The sequence below is a fragment of the Cebus imitator genome, unplaced genomic scaffold, assembly GCF_001604975.1.
Source record: "Cebus imitator isolate Cc_AM_T3 unplaced genomic scaffold, Cebus_imitator-1.0 Scaffold83, whole genome shotgun sequence".
Lineage (NCBI taxonomy): Eukaryota > Metazoa > Chordata > Mammalia > Primates > Cebidae > Cebus > Cebus imitator.
Window position 1 is genome coordinate 5,261,276 of NW_016107398.1, and position 15,853 is coordinate 5,277,128.

The following is a 15,853-nucleotide window of genomic DNA, read 5'->3' on the forward strand; positions in this document are numbered from 1 at the left end:
CAATCCTGTATGTGTCTTTTATCTAAGGTGAAGGTAACAGGACAGTCTAAGAAAATTGTGTGAAAAGAATCAGAATCCATTAGAGATAGCTGTGTCATGCCTTAGAGTCTGAAAAATCTGACCACTAATAGCGAACCTTTCAGTAAATTATTTATACTTTCTGGTGTTTCATTTCCTCCTTTGCAAAGTAGCCTTAACAATCCTTATATGACAGGATTTTTGACATCCATTTATGGCCTGCCTGCCTCAAAAAGTGATTTAAAGCCAGGTGCCGTGGCTTGTGCCTGTAATCCCAGCTCTAGGAAGCCAAGGCAGGAGGATCACTTGAGACCAAGAGTTCAATACCAGCCTGGGCAACATGGTGAGACTCTGTCTCTATTTTTAAACAAATACCTGTAATCCCAGCTACTTGGGAGGCTGAGGCAAGAGACTCACTTGAACCCAGGAGGCGGAGGTTGCAGTGAGTGGAGATTATGCTACTGTACTCTAGCTGGGCAACAGAGCGAAACTCCGTCTCAAAAAAAAAAGAAAAAAAAAAAGATTCTGTATTCTTTTCAGTTTGAAAAGCCTAAAACTTTTTTACTTTAAAAAAAAAAAAAAAAAAAAAAACTTAGGAATTTTACCCCCAGAGTTGGGCACTACTAACACATGGGTTCGTCATCTACGTATAAAAACACATACTCAGCTTTAAAATAAGTTAGTTAATATATTGCTGTTCATGCTGTATACTGATGTTTAACTGCATGTTTAATATAATTTTCGTTGAGTAGTAATGATATTACTAGTTTTTATTAATTATAAACTAAGAACTCATCTGCATTATATTTTCATCTGGGTTTTTAAAAGCACACTTTAACAAAATAAATTGTGGTTTAGAAATTAGGAAGACTAGACCAGGTGCATTGGCTCACACCTGTAATCCCAGCATTTTGGGAGGCCAAGGCAGGCGGATCACAAGGTCAGGAGATTGAGACCAGCCTGGCCAACATAGTGAAACACTCTCTCTACTAAAAGTACAAAAATTAGCTAGATATGGTGGTGCATGTCTGTAATCCCAGCTTCAGGAGGCTGAGGCAGGAGGAGTGCTTGAACCTGGGAAGTAGAGGTTGCAGTGAGCCGAATTCACATGACTGCACTCCAGCCTGGACAACAGAGTGAGACTCTGTCTCAAAAACAAACAAACAAAATCATGTTTGGCTGAAGTAGTGGTTTTCAGACTTTTCACTGCTACATATGTTGTTTCTCTTTTTAAATTATGATAGATAAATGAGAAGACAGAAGACTACTATGAAAGTCTTGGTCGAGCTCTAGCTTTGTGGGACAAACTTTTTAACTTAAAAAATGTCATTGACGAGTGGACGGAAAAGACCCTTCAAAAAATGGAATTGCATCAATTGACTGAAGAGGACAGAGAAAGGCTGAAGGTAATTTAACAGATAAAATATATGCTTTTCTTGGTACACAATTGACATTTTTTTTTCTCTTTTATTTCTTATTATCTGCTAAGGCTCTCTCATCTGCACAGTTGACATTTTAGTATTGAGTTTGTTTTCTTTGAACAGGGTGGAAAAATCACGAAGAAATCTTTTTATTTCTTTCATAATCCCTGAGAGGTTCTTGAATTCTATCATCTCCTTGCCGTTATCCAGGGAGATGCTAACAGGTACTATTCAACTAGGGTTCACAGACACTCAAAGGGCAAGAAGACTTTGGATGGGAAAAAACTGCATCTTTGTTATCATAACTAAAAGGTAGAACTTGTTTCAGTTATGAATATAGTCAACAAATAGGGTGATCATATGTTACTTTGTTATCAAGAAAATCACAGGTATTTTTGGCTCATTATTCAGTTGTTGTATCTGTTACCCTTACCACTACTTGAAAGTGTGGGATTTCATAGGTTTATTGCTAGATCTTGTTATGTAATAGGGAAACATGTACTACTGTTATGTATCACAAATTGTTTTTAATATTTTGATAATTATCACTTCATTGTTTTTCTTTGTAATCCTACCTTATTTATTTTTTGTTTTGTTTAAAAAATATTATTACGCAAAGGGCCTATAGGCTTCACCAGATTGCCAAAGTGATTGGTAGTATGAAAAAAATGTAGCTTGTTTTCAATAAAAACTTTATTTATAAAAACAAGCTATCAGCCCTCTGGCTATAGTTTGTTAACCTCTGATCTAGACTATGATTATGGAAAGCCTTCTCCAGTATTTGAATTAAACAATGCCTTATAAGGATTAGAAAAAAATACATGGCTGAGTATCACCATCTTTATAGAGATTGAAGAAAAGCTGCTTTTTAAAACAACAATCTCAGGTTGTGGCATTTGGAAAGAATCAAAGTTACTTCTCTTTCAGCTGTAGGGAGAATTCTTTCTAATTGCTTGTTTGTTTACATGTTATTTGTTTGGATCATATAAATTTGTTGTTGGCTGGGCACGATGACTCATGCCTGTAATCCCAGCACTTTGGGAGGCTGAAACAGGTGGATCACTTGAGGTCAGAAGTTTGAGACCAGCCTGGCCAACATGACGAAACCCCGTCTCTACTAAAAATACAAAAATATTAGCTGGGTGTGGTGGAGTGCGCCTGTAATCCCAGCTACTTAGGCTGAGGCAGGAGAATCGCTTGAACCTGGGAGGAAGAGGTTACAGTGAGCAGAGATCACACCACTGTACTCCAGCGTGGACGACTGAGGGAGACTTTGTCTCAAAAAAAAATTTTTTTTTTGCTGTCTTGCTAGGTCAGAAAACAGCCAACTGTTACCAGTTATATATGGTTCAATGTAACATAGAAATTCATGCTAATGCCTCAAATCTTTGTCTCCAATTCTCATTATTTTATTCACTTGTTAATTCATGTGTTTAGTTTTACACATTTGGAAAAAGTTTTTTAAGTGTTTGGAGATTACAAGTTTCCTAGATATATTATAAAAGGTATTAAATAAAACTATTATTTTCTAAGTATAAATGAATCATTTCTAAGAGTCCTTTAAATTTGTCTTAGATTATAGGTTGTTTAAAAAACTGAAATTAAGGATTGTAAACTGACAGCTTTGGGCCAAAATCTGCTAAAGTTGCGTGTGCATGCATGCGTGCGTGCGTGTGTGTGCGCACATGTGCAGATGCGCATACACGGGATATGCAATTTACAAATACATTTATGAAATTTCTTTTTTTTTTTTTTGAGATGGAGTTTTGCTCTTGTTGTCCGGCTGGAGTGCAGTGGCGCAATCTTGGCTCACCGCAACCTCCACCTCCTGGGTTCAAGCTGTTCTCCAGCTGAGCTTCCTGAGTAGCTGGGATTATAGGCATGTGCCACCATGCCTGGCTAATTTTGTGTTTTTAATAGAGACGGGGTTTCTCCATGTTGGTCAGGCTGGTCTCCAACTCCTGACCTCAGGTGATCCACCCACCTTGGTCTCCCAAAGTGCTGGAATTACAGGCGTGAGCCACTGAGTCTGGCCAACAAATGTATTTATGAAATTTAATGCCTTAAGGCAGACCATGCAGTCACTTGTAGTGCAGGCCTAACCTTTCTCTTGTCTTATTCCTAGAAAGACAGTTGGTTATAGCACTTGCCCGCCCCTGAAGGCACTTGGTTTTGTAACTTCTAGGACTCTGACAAAACACAAATGATTATGGGAAATTCAAGGGCTCTCAGTTTCTGTATATAAACAGTAGTAATTATGGGTACCAGAAAATAAGGTATGAAATAAAAAAACACTGTCCTTTAAAATTACACGTTTTAGGAAGAATTACAAGTCCATGAACAAAAAGCTTCAGAATTTTCTCGAAGAGTGGCTGAAGTACAGTTTTTGCTCCAAAGCAGTGAAATACCTCTTGAATTGCAGGTAAGAATTTTTATTTAAAAGTTTCAGTTATTGAGGCCTCAGTGAGGTATAATCATATCAGCGTGCTCTAGACTGGGCGACAGAGCAAGACCCTGTCTCTAAAAGAAAAAAAAAAAAAGGCCCAATTAAGGATTATAGCAGGGGTGTCCAGTCTTTTGGCTTCCCTGGGCTGTATTAGAAGAAGAAGAATTGTCTTGGACCACTAACAATAATGATAGCTGGTAAGCTTAAAAAGAAAGTCACAAAAAAATGTCGTAATGTTTTAAGGAAATTTATGAATTTGTGTTGGGCCATGGATTGGACAAGCTTGCCCTATAGCCTCTAAAATAACATTGATAAACCATTCTAAACGTTAAAGCCTAAAATAAAATTAGGATCATTTATTCAATTCCTATGTTAAGTCCAACCAAATTTTTAATAGTTGATATAAATACATTTATTCCTTATTTAGCATGAATGGTACTTACATTTTTATATTCCTTTATTCTCCCCTCACCCATTTCACAGGCTTCAGCTATGGAGGGCAGATGTTGCCTGAGCTTCCGTGTGAAGTAATGATGCTTTCCTATGTGTGTCTTTGGCATAGGAGCGAAAGAGAATTTCGCTGAAGTCATCCTATGTTTATTATTTGCTAGATGGAGAGAGAGAGAGGTTGCCCCCAGTGCGATTTTCGGTTGTGTGAAGAGATTTGTTTTTGTTTTCCTTAGGTCTAGGTACATAGTGGTTGAATATGAGCGCTGGAGTTAAGACCCTCTGGGTGAGGTTCTGACCGTACTACTACCAGCTTTATGAGTTTGGACAAGTTACTTAATATTCTTAAGCCTGTGTTTTCTACAGAAAGTGCTTACCACAGTGCTGTATACATCATAAATACTCAATAAAAAGCTGGCTAATTTTTTTCTGTATGTTTGAATCTCATCTATATGTTTTTCTTTATGTTTTATTTCTTGAACACCATGAGATAGCATCTTAGTGGTACGCTAGATTGAACTTGTGTTGGGGGATCAAGTTTGTCTCTTAGAAAAAAGTCAGAATATCCATTTCAGTTTTTTTTTTTTTATGTTACGCTTTATCTTTAAAGGCAAAATTTGAATTTTATCAGTGATATAGAAAAATGTAGAACAATGAGAAGAATGCATTTCACATTGAAATGAAGTAGCCTCAACCCATTCTCTAGCAATGAAGTTATCTTAAATGTAGTTAAATAACAACCATTACACTACTTCATGTGTTTCCTGATTTCAGGTCATGGAGTCCTCTATTTTGAGCAAGTTGGAACATGTGCAAAAGTGTTTAACAGGAGAATCCAACAACTATGCACTCAGTGGCAGCACTGCTGAGCTAAGGGAGGATCTCGACCAGGCCAAGACTCAGATTGGGATGACTGAGTCCCTCTTAAAAGCCCTGTCTCCTTCTGACAGCTTGGAGATCTTCACTAAACTAGAGGTCCTGCCCAACTGCTTGTGTTCTGTGGTTCAGATTTATTTTCACACTGTTTGCAGTTGTCTTAAGCTCTTAGAGTTAATAAAAATAGAAAAGAAATGAAAGTCCAAGAAGAAAACTCAGAAAACCTGTTTTTGTATATTTAGCGTTTTTACCTTTGAATTGCCTTTCTGATGATAATTATTTGATATTAACTTGGCATTGTATCACACATTTACTAGCAAAGAGAAAGTGAATCCACTCAACGAAGAGAGTCATTGAGATTTTTACAAAACAATTGAGATCTAATATGCTTTGTGTAAATTGAGCCTGTTTTTAAGACTTAATGGTTGTTGTTTGTTTACATATTTAGGAGATACAACAGCAAATTCTGCAGCAGAAACACAGTATGATATTACTTGAGAATCAAATAGGTTGTCTGACTCCTGAACTCTCTGAATTGAAAAAGCAATATGAAAGCGTCAGTGATTTATTTAATACCAAAAAAAGTGTTCTGCAAGATCACTTTTCTAAGTTATTGAACAGTGAGTACAATGTTTCTCTTATTTTCCTTCTGGAACTCCTGAAGTTAGAATGTAGTACTGTGAACACAAAGGCTAATCTAAAGCCTGACTTAAGAGATGGTTTGCACAGACTACATTTGAAGAAATAATAATCAGACAAATCTTTTGGGAGAAAACACTGATTTATGCTTGACATAAATAACATCTAGTTCTTGCAAGCTCCGAATCTTTCTTTTTCTCTTGAAGTTAAGTCACCAAGGTCCTAGTGTTTGACCTGCTCACTGTGGTTGGTGAGTCTGGGGAAACATTGTGTACAGGCTGCCCAGGCAGTGTCTCTGTGGGTCCTGTATGCTTGAAAAAGACGTTTACTATAGAAAATACACTATAATTACCCTCTAGGATTTATTAGCCCTGAACATTGGGTTTTAGAGTTTATTACCATTTTCATAATGATACGTATCTATGGCATGGGAAACAAGTTTCAAAAGCTCTCACTTTAACAAAATGCATGAAGTCTTCCTTGAATGAATAGAGCTTCTTTCCCCCCCTGCAGATCAATGCAAGAATTTTAATGACTGGTTCAGCAACATTAAAATGAACCTTAAGGAGTGTTTTGAATCATCAGAAACAAAAAGGAGTGTGGAACAAAAGCTACAAAAACTTTCTGTAAGAGATATGTGCATTTTTAATAAAAATTTTCAATACTAAAGTACTAGAGGCATGGAACTATATCTAAATAAATAGGGAGGCTGGGCATGGTAGTTCATGCCTATAATCCTAGCACTTTGGGAGGCTGAGGTGGGTGGATCGCTTGAGCTCAAGAATTCAAGACCAACATGCATCTCGAACCTTGGTGGAAGGTTCACCAAGCTCATAGTGAAACCTTGTTTCTATAAAAAAAATACAAAAGTTAGTTGGGTGTGGTGGCAGGTACCTATAGTTCCAGGTGGGAGGATCACTTGAGCCTCAGAGGAGGAGGGTGCAGTGAGCTGAGATCACGCCACTGCATTCCAGCACTCCAGCCTGGGTGACAGAGTAAGACCTTGTCTCAAATAAAAAAGAAATAAGAGTAATAATTATTTTGACTTCCTAATATTTTCACATAAGAGATAATATTCCTGAGTAACTTGGCCTTTTCCCAAATATTTAAGACTCTATTTATTTGGTATGTGTACAAATGGCTTACAGAATCTCTACTCTTACATTTATTCTAAGATGCTGCTAACTTTAGTGTCCACTGGTGAATTCAGTTGTAGACATACATTTGATAAAAAATAAAGATCTAATTTGTATTTTAAAATCCCCTTTCTTGAAAGAGGTCTCTTGACTTGTTTATACATCTTTTCCCACTTATATTTCTTTTAAAAATTGCCGCTGAACTTCAGTACATTTCTGGTTGGAACGTAGTGGAGGATATCCTGAAATGGAAGGCAGAGTGCATGGGGTTGTATGAAAGGCCTATGGTGCCCTAAAATCTTGATCACTTTAGGGTAGACTGTCTATATTACTTTAATGTCTTGATGATAAGTTAGATTCTTAAGCTTATCAATGGCACTAAATGTTCACTGTTGAATTCCTTGCTTTGAGGTACCATTCTTTACTGATAGAAGCACCTCTCTTCTCTTTTAATAATTTGAAGTCCCATCTTTTTTTGTTTGCTCGTTTGCCTTTATTTTGCCTATTGCATGGGCCTTAACAATTGATGCCCAAACCTTGAAACATGGATATTGAAGTAAAATTCTGATTTGGGCAACATTAAATAGAGAATAGTCTGTGGAGAAGTTGAACACAGCCAGGATAGGGAAATGTCGCTTCCCTGGTGTTGATCCTGCTAACCTTCCTAGTGGCTCTTATAACTTTGCTTGATATAATTCCCAGGAAGTCAGAAGCAAATGTAAATGTACACATGCCTTCTAGAACTCCTATAAATTATATGCCATTAGAGATAGCCACATCTCCCTCACCCTTCTTTCATATGGGATCTTAACAAGGTGGTATGTCTGTATGCTGGTTTGGAAAAGGGTCGTGAGGGTGGCAGAGACCATACTCAGACTTGCCAGGAGATCGTAATGGACTTTTTGTCTTTCTGAAGGATTTCTTGACTCTTGAAGGAAGAAATAGTAAAATACAGCAGATGGACAGTGTTCTGAAGCATGTGAAGAAGCATCTGCCCAAAGCACATGTGAAGGAGCTTAGCAATTGGCTTGCGGGTCAGGAATTTGAATTAGGAAAAATGGAGTCCATATGCCAGGCTCGAGCAAAGGAGCTTAAAGACTACTTGGAACGCCTACTAAGGTAGGAAATAAGGGTGATCTCTAAGTAACATGTTTTCTAACTGTATCTTTATTTGTACTCTGCCTCATTACAGAGAACACTGGGATATGCAGTACACACAAATTTCACACACAAAAGACATACTTTTAAATCCAGGTTTGGTCCTAGGAATATAAAAATTTGGGAAAAATCTTCAAGTTATCTAATGTAGCAAAGGTTCATGGGATAGGCTGAAAAAAGCTTTCTGTTTCCTGTTCTCTATGAGACATTTGTGTGGTTTTATTTAATACTATAGAACCCCACTATCATCCAGTCTGTTATTTGGATTTTTGTTACAGGTTAAATTCTCTCTAAACTGTAGCAAACATATATTGTAAAAACCTGGTTGACTCACAAGATTTGTGTCATTCTTTTCTTCAGTATAAACACTCTTTGCTTATTTTGTCTTTAAACATGTATAATGCTCTTTTAGACTCCACGATGACCACAGAAATCTGAGTAAGTGGTTGACTAATCAAGAAGAGAAATGGAAAGGAATGGAAGAATCAGGAGAGAAAACTGAGCTGTTCTGCCATGCTTTAGCTAGAAAGAGGTATAGCTGATTTTGTATGAAATACATTAACTGGGAATATGGTTTCTTCCATGGTGTGGTTACTCCTATAAACTTTAAATGATATTTGGAATTTATAGGGAACAGTTTGAATCTGTGGCCCAGTTGAACAACTCTTTGAAGGAATATGGGTTTACTGAAGAAGAAGAAATAATAATGGAATCAACATGTTTGATGGATAGATACCAAGCATTATTGAGACAACTAAGTGAAATTGAGGAAGAGGATAAGTTACCACCCACGGAAGACCAGAGCTTTAATGATCTTGCACATGATGTAATTCATTGGATAAAAGAGATTAAAGAGTCCCTTATGGTTTTGAATTCATCCGAAGGCAAAATGCCACTTGAGGAAAGAATCCAAAAAATCAAGGTATAACTATGGAAACTGAATTTCAGAAGTCAGAGTGAACTCTAGTTTTGGAAAGATTTTGAGGAAATCTCTAAAGATTTGCCTCTTAATGGAAAATAGGATCACTGTGGAATGGTTGAAGAAATTCAGATAACTGAGCTTATGAAAGAGAAGGATTGTAATGGATCTAAAATTATTTTGATGCGTATGAAAGAGAGAAAGCATGTCCTATCTTGGAGAGAGCAATGCCTATTGTCCATTTTTACTGAGTGCTGCAGAAGAATCGAAATAAAGACATTGAATCAGAGCTGCTAGTGGGAGGGAGTTTGGTGGGATGTCAAAAGAATGTAGGTCGGTACAGCAGAAGCATCAGCAATGTTGAGGCAGGGGAATTCTTCAGAGTGGATGTGCATGGTTCATAAAAGGTTACTAGATAGTGGGTGGGAAAAGCAAGGAAGTCTCAAGCTTCCTTGGGCTCCCTTTTTATCTAAGGGGAGATTCAATAAACATTTTTTAAAATTAAAATTTAATTATAGTAAATTTAAAAATTCAATCACTAGATAAAAATACAAGGGATAGGAGCACATGTGCCTAAAAGGAACTCAAGGAGAATTGAAATCACATTCACTCAAAAATTGTGAGCCCTGAAGGTTGGTGAGACTTAGTAAATAATCAGAATCATTTGGGATTATATCCAGACATTTTCCCATAAAAAGTGAGAATGAGAACTAATTATGTCATGGTAGAGAAACAAGAGTTGGCCTGAGAGACACTGCATTTTCCTATGGGAAGTCTTAAGTCTGTGCTTAGGTTATAACAGTGTCTTGTCAGATTGTTATCATAACTCTCCATCCATAAATAATAGAGTGGATAGGAAGAGGTTTTGCCAGGATTTTGGGGGGGCATAAAGAAAGTATTGAAAATCTAGAGAAGAACAGGAACGCAGTCAGCTCAAACTGACAAATATTTATGGAGAACTAACTCTACAGAATGTAAAGGGAGATATCTTTGTCTTTTGGGTACATAAAAAAATGAAAAGATTATGTTGAAATATATACTGCAGTTAGAATCTCTATATAAAACTTACAAATATATAGTATCTCTAAATAATACAGATGACATTATAAAATCTTTTTTATTTAATTCAGGAAATAATTTTGCTGAAGCCTGAAGGGGATGCCAGAATAGAGACCATCATGAAGCAGGCAGAGAGCAGTGAGGCCCCGCTGGTTCAGAAGACCCTCGCTGATATCAGCAACCAGTGGGACAACACACTCCATTTAGCTAGCACCTACCTAAGGTAAAGGGCATGCCTGCACCACTCGCATCATTTTCCATTGCCCATGAAGCCATAACAAGTGTGTTTTGTCTGCCTCCTGGGTTTGGATATAGTATCTGCTGGAGAGAAAGTCAGTCATGTCAGGGACATCCACAGTGTCAGAGACAGAAACCCAAACTAGACAGCCTCATTATCTGCATGGCATCACTGTAGAATAATTCTTTTAAATATTATTTTCAGAAATTCTTAAGTATGTGAACATTGATAAATGTTGGCTGAATCCAGTGGATGTAATTCTAGTGAAAATTCTTAATTCATATCATGTCCACAATGGTACATTTAATATTTAGAAATGTGAATTTTATGTTTGTCTGAAGAGCCTATCAGATCCTAATTTTAAGCTACAGAAGGCATAAACTAGTTAGTTGGTTAATATACTTTTTGCTTTATGAAGAAGTAAAATATGGGAAAATATAATTTCTTAAATACGATAGAAACTGTTGGGACTTGTTTGAAATCTAAATTATGAAATATTCTCTGGTCAAATTATGTAACAGAAAATAATTATTTTTATTAATAGTCAAATAATTTCTGTCTTGGTTTCTGAGCTAAACAGTGTTATTTAGAATGTTCTAATATCAAGAGTCTCTGGGAACAATTTACAATAGTGTTACTTTAGTTTTTATTAGGATGTATGCTACATTATAATATGCAAAATGCTAGTTCATTTTGCTAAATGTCATTTCATTTGTAAAATATTTTGTGAAATTTAGCCATCAAGAAAAGCTTCTACTAGAAGGAGAGAAATATTTACAAAGTAAGGAGGATCTGAGATTGATGCTCACAGAACTGAAGAAGAAACAGGAAGCAGGCTTTGCTCTACAACATGGGCTGAAGGAGAAGAAAGCTCAGTTAAAGATTTATAAGAAATTCCTCAAGAAAGCGCAAGATTTGACATCCTTGCTAAAGGAGTTAAAATCTCAAGGTAATTACCTCTTGGAGTGCACTAAAAATCCCAGCTTCAGCGAAGAGCCTTGGCTGGAAATAAAGCATCTACACAAAAGTCTTCTTCAACAACTGCAGGTGAGGTAGTCAAAATAATGCTTTAAATGATTGTCCTAATTATACATAAGTATGCAAGATATATGTGGAACTTGCTGTTGTTGTTCTTTTTATTTTATTTTATTTTTTTGAGACAGGGTCTCACTCTGTGCCCAGGCTGGAGTCCAGTGGCATGATCTCAGCTCACTGCAGTGTCAACCTTTGTGGGCTCAGGTGATCCACCCACCTCAGCCTCCCAGGTAGTTGGGACTACAGGCACATGCCAGTATACCTGGCTCATTTTTTATTTATTTTTTAGATGGGGTTTTGCAATGTTACCTGGGCTGGTCCTGAACTCCTGGGCTCAAGCGATCCTCCCGCCTTGGCCTCCCAAAGTGCTGGGACTACAGGCGTGAGCCACCACACCTGGCCTGTTGTTCTTTTGCAAACTAAGGGCCTTTTAATTTAATTGATCTTATTTATTTATGTATTTTTTTTGTTTTTTGTTTTTTTTTTAATTTTTAGAGACAGTGTCTTCCTCTGTCACTTAGGCTAGAGTGCAGTGGTGCAATCAAAGTTCACTGCTGCCTCAAACTCCTAGGCTCAAGTGATCCTCCCACCTCAGCCTACATAGTAGCAGGGAGTGGAGGCATATGCCACCATATCCCGTGAATTGTTTTATTTTTGTAGAAATGGGATCTTACTTTGTTGTCCAAGCTGGCCTAGACTACTTCTGGCCTCATATGATCCACCTGCCTCAGCCTCTGGAGTAGCTCGGATTATAGGTGCGAGCCACCACACCCAACTCCTAATTTATCATTTTTAGATGAAAATCCTAACTCGCAAGGATAGAGGAATAAAGGCAGCTCATTGTGCTAGTGTATTATTTGGTGATGATATTACATTCTCATCAAACCTCCCCTCTTTTCAGGCATCTCTGTGAAGGTCACAGTGGCAATATTATCCATCCATCGTCTTCTGTTGTTAGTAGTTTGCATCCGTTATCTTATATCCACCTTCTTATCAGTGCCCCTCCCTCACATCTTTCTGCACAATCTTTAGTAAAATAATTACGAGGTAGGCCAGGCACGGTGGCTCATGCCTGTAATCCCAGAACTTTGGGAGGCCGAAGTGGGCAGATCACGAGGTCAGGAGATGGAGACTATCCTGGCCAACATGGCAAAATCCAGTCTCTACTAAAAATACAAAAATTAGCTTGGCGTGGTGGTGAGCACCTGTAGTCCCATCTACTCAGGAGGCTGAGGCAGGAGAATTGCTTGAACCCAGGAAGTGAAGGTTGTAGTGAGCTGAGATCACACCACTGCACTCCAGCCTAGTGACACAGTAAGACTCCATCTCAATAAAATAATTATGAGGTAAAATGTCAGCTTGTCATAAGAGTGTATATTCTTTTAATAGACCTGTTTATAATTCTTTGCACACTGAAAGCCAGATTCCATGTAAAGATTACCTGGGTCAGAAATCCTGCTTGTAGAAAAGTTGGGCAGGGGTTAAGATAGACCGGTTTTCTGTAAAATGTGTAGTTTAGTGGTTGCTGCTTCTTGATCAGGTATGGGCATTGTGTTTTCCTATCCCAGGGAGAGAAACTAAAGGTGGTTTTACTTTTGAGTTAGGATTATATTTTCCTAACACACAGTTGGAGTTTGATTTTTAAGACACGAATCTGAGGTTAGTTTGATCTCATGTGGTCTCATTTCCCAGAGTGGAAATTGGTAGTTGGTTTTAGTGCAAAGGATAATTAAGGAAGTTGCTTTATTGTGAATGTTTGGGATTTAATGATATAATTTGTGGCTATTTCATTTTATAAACATCTTGACAAATTATCTTCATGAAGGGGAAATGCAAGCAAAGAAGCATGGAAAAAAACAAATTGTTTTCAGTAAAAGTAATTTTTGTGGAGGGACAGAGACTTTGCAGTGAAATATCTCAAACTCTAAAATCTTTCCTTAAGAACTCTGGATAATTTATAGCCATATTTCTGTTTCAAGATGAAACTTGTCAACAGGTATTTGTTAGTCATTTAATTATTTTCAGAGTGAAAAATATCAGAAATAATTTGTAAATTTTCTGTGGCTTTATTTTTAGGATTCTGTGCAAAACTTGGAAGGTCATGTACGAGAACACGATTCATACCAGGTTTGCGTCACAGACCTGAATACCACACTGGACAATTTCTCCAAGGAATTTAACAGTTTTTCTGATAAGCCTGTGGATCAAATAGCAGTTGAGGAAAAATTGCAGAAACTGCAGGTACTAAACAGTGTTCAGACATGATACACATTTTAAAAAATCAATGTTATTACAACGTGATTAATCAGTGTCCTCTATCAGAAATTCCACTGCTATTCAGATGACTCTTAGGTAATTAATGCTGTGACCAGTCATAATAAATGAGTATGTCCTTCTTTAGTGTACAAATCAATTTATAATTTAAATTAACCATTACACGGTAGGCCCTCAGAGACAGTTTTGCCCTCTAGACTGTAGGACCTTGAAAGGCCTGTTTGTTACTCCTTTAGTGACTTCAAAACCTATCCTAATACTTGGCTGTTAATTGGATGAATGAATGGATGAGTGAATGCTTCTTGTGTAACCCATTAGGATAATGACTGATAAATCATACATAGTTCACCTAGATTTATTCTGTTTCAAAGTAGCTGCTGCAGTACATCAAATTCCTTTTGAGTCTAGGGTTTTAAAATCAGTCATCTTATTTGTTTATGTATTTACTAAATATTGATTGAGCTTCTGCTATATTTAAGATAGTACACTAGATAGATTAATTTCTCATTAACGCCAAGCTTTGCTCTGAATTGTAAATATTAGCATTAGATTCAGGTAGGTACATTCCAAATGATTCTTCTATTCTTTTTAATACTTTGCACATAGTAGGCACCTATTATTTAGTGTTTTGATTATATGACAAAGATGTATCTTGAACAAAACATACACATTCAACGATTATCTATTGATTGCCTCCCGTGTTCTAAGAACTGTGCTGTTATAATTTTCTAAATTGCTTGTTGCAAACTTTCTAGTATCTTAAAATACCTATTTTAGAATTTGATCCAAGATGCAACATTGGTTTAAATTTTGCCCAAGTTTCTTCTATGTGATGTGAGTTAAGTTTACATTTTCCACTGGTGAAGCAAGAGTACTCTAATTTACAGAAGTCAACTAACTTTTGTGGCAATTGAATGGAGATATAACAATCTTTTCTCCACTCACAGGAACTAGAGAATAGACTCAGTTTACAAGATGGCACATTAAAGAAGATTGTAGCTTTAGCAAAATCCATCAAGCAAAATACATCTTCAGTCGGGCAGAAGATTATTAAGGACGATATAAAATCACTTCAGTATAAACAAAAAGACTTGGAAAACAGACTTGAATCTGCTAAGCAGGAGATGGAATATTGTCTCAACAGCATTCTTAAATCAAAATGCTCATCAGAAAAGAAAGAAAAGTTTACTCTGCCAGGCAGAGAGAAGCAGGCCACTTCTGATGCGCAGGAGTCTACTCAGGAATCAGCTGCAATGGAAAAGTTGGAGGAAGACTGGGAAATAAACAAGGTAAGTGCTTGTGATTGCACTTTCAAGACAGTGAGTCTGAGAATGAAGAGGTATTTGGCTCTGAAAAGAGGGTCGTGAATCAAGCATTCTGATTTCATAATTAAATCCTCAATGTCCTGGCTATTTATGAAGCCTGCTTGTAAAAAGAGCTCTTAGAAAATTGTTCAGGATTTCAGTGGTAAAATAGTAATGTTCTGTTTGTTAAGATGTCAGTCATCAATTTAGTTTTATTATTCTCTCTGATAGGTAATCAGATACTGTTTCTTGGGTCAAGAGCACAAAGGCAAATTAGAAAAGGTGAAAGAAAAGAAAATGTGCTTTACCTATTTTCTCAGGAAAAAAATCCAAAGATCCCAATTTTTGGGGGGTTGATTTCATAATGAAATCAGAGACTGTTGGAAAGGATAGTTTCTTATCTTTTTCTTCTTATGTTAACCCTCTGTTGTTAGATCATTTAGTGTGAGGATAGCAACCTTTAGGCTCCTAGTTTTACCTGGGGAGAAGAAAGAAGAATGTTTTCTTGTTTTCACTATAAACAATCACATGGGTACATTTCTTGTGGCTCCTAAAGTGCTTTTTCATAGGTAACAGATTGAAATGTGAATCACACAAAGAGAGATTCAGTAAACTGTATTTGAGAGGATCTCCCTGGTAGGCAGCTTCTCACAGTCAGGGTCCAGTGAGACCATAGCGAAGGTAGAACATTCAGGTATGAGTTCCCATCTGCTCTTTAGGGAATAAATAATCAACAGGAATGAAGAGAACAAACATCCACTTTAATTGCCTCCCTGAAACAGAAATGTATGGAAAATTAAAGGAACCATGCAGGATTTTCTAAAAATACGTAAAACAATGTTAAATGCCGATGGAGCATCTCTCTATGAGGAAAGTGTTTTTT

At 37.0% G+C, this 15,853-nt stretch overlaps 1 protein-coding gene across 11 annotated transcripts in view; it reads left to right on the forward strand.

Annotated features, from left to right (window-relative positions):
* The window catches only part of SYNE2 (spectrin repeat containing nuclear envelope protein 2), a 405,273-nt gene that overhangs the window by 177,734 nt on the left and 211,686 nt on the right, over positions 1-15,853 (forward strand). For all 11 annotated transcript variants that reach the window (XM_017533965.2, XM_017533967.2, XM_017533970.2 and 8 more), the window contains 12 exons: positions 1,263-1,424; positions 3,760-3,861; positions 5,107-5,307; positions 5,657-5,828; positions 6,361-6,473; positions 7,900-8,102; positions 8,554-8,673; positions 8,772-9,063; positions 10,191-10,342; positions 11,095-11,404; positions 13,469-13,633; positions 14,614-14,955. In XM_017533965.2, coding sequence (XP_017389454.1) covers positions 1,263-1,424; positions 3,760-3,861; positions 5,107-5,307; positions 5,657-5,828; positions 6,361-6,473; positions 7,900-8,102; positions 8,554-8,673; positions 8,772-9,063; positions 10,191-10,342; positions 11,095-11,404; positions 13,469-13,633; positions 14,614-14,955 — 2,334 coding nt within the window. The remainder of the gene's footprint in view (positions 1-1,262; positions 1,425-3,759; positions 3,862-5,106; positions 5,308-5,656; positions 5,829-6,360; positions 6,474-7,899; positions 8,103-8,553; positions 8,674-8,771; positions 9,064-10,190; positions 10,343-11,094; positions 11,405-13,468; positions 13,634-14,613; positions 14,956-15,853) is intronic.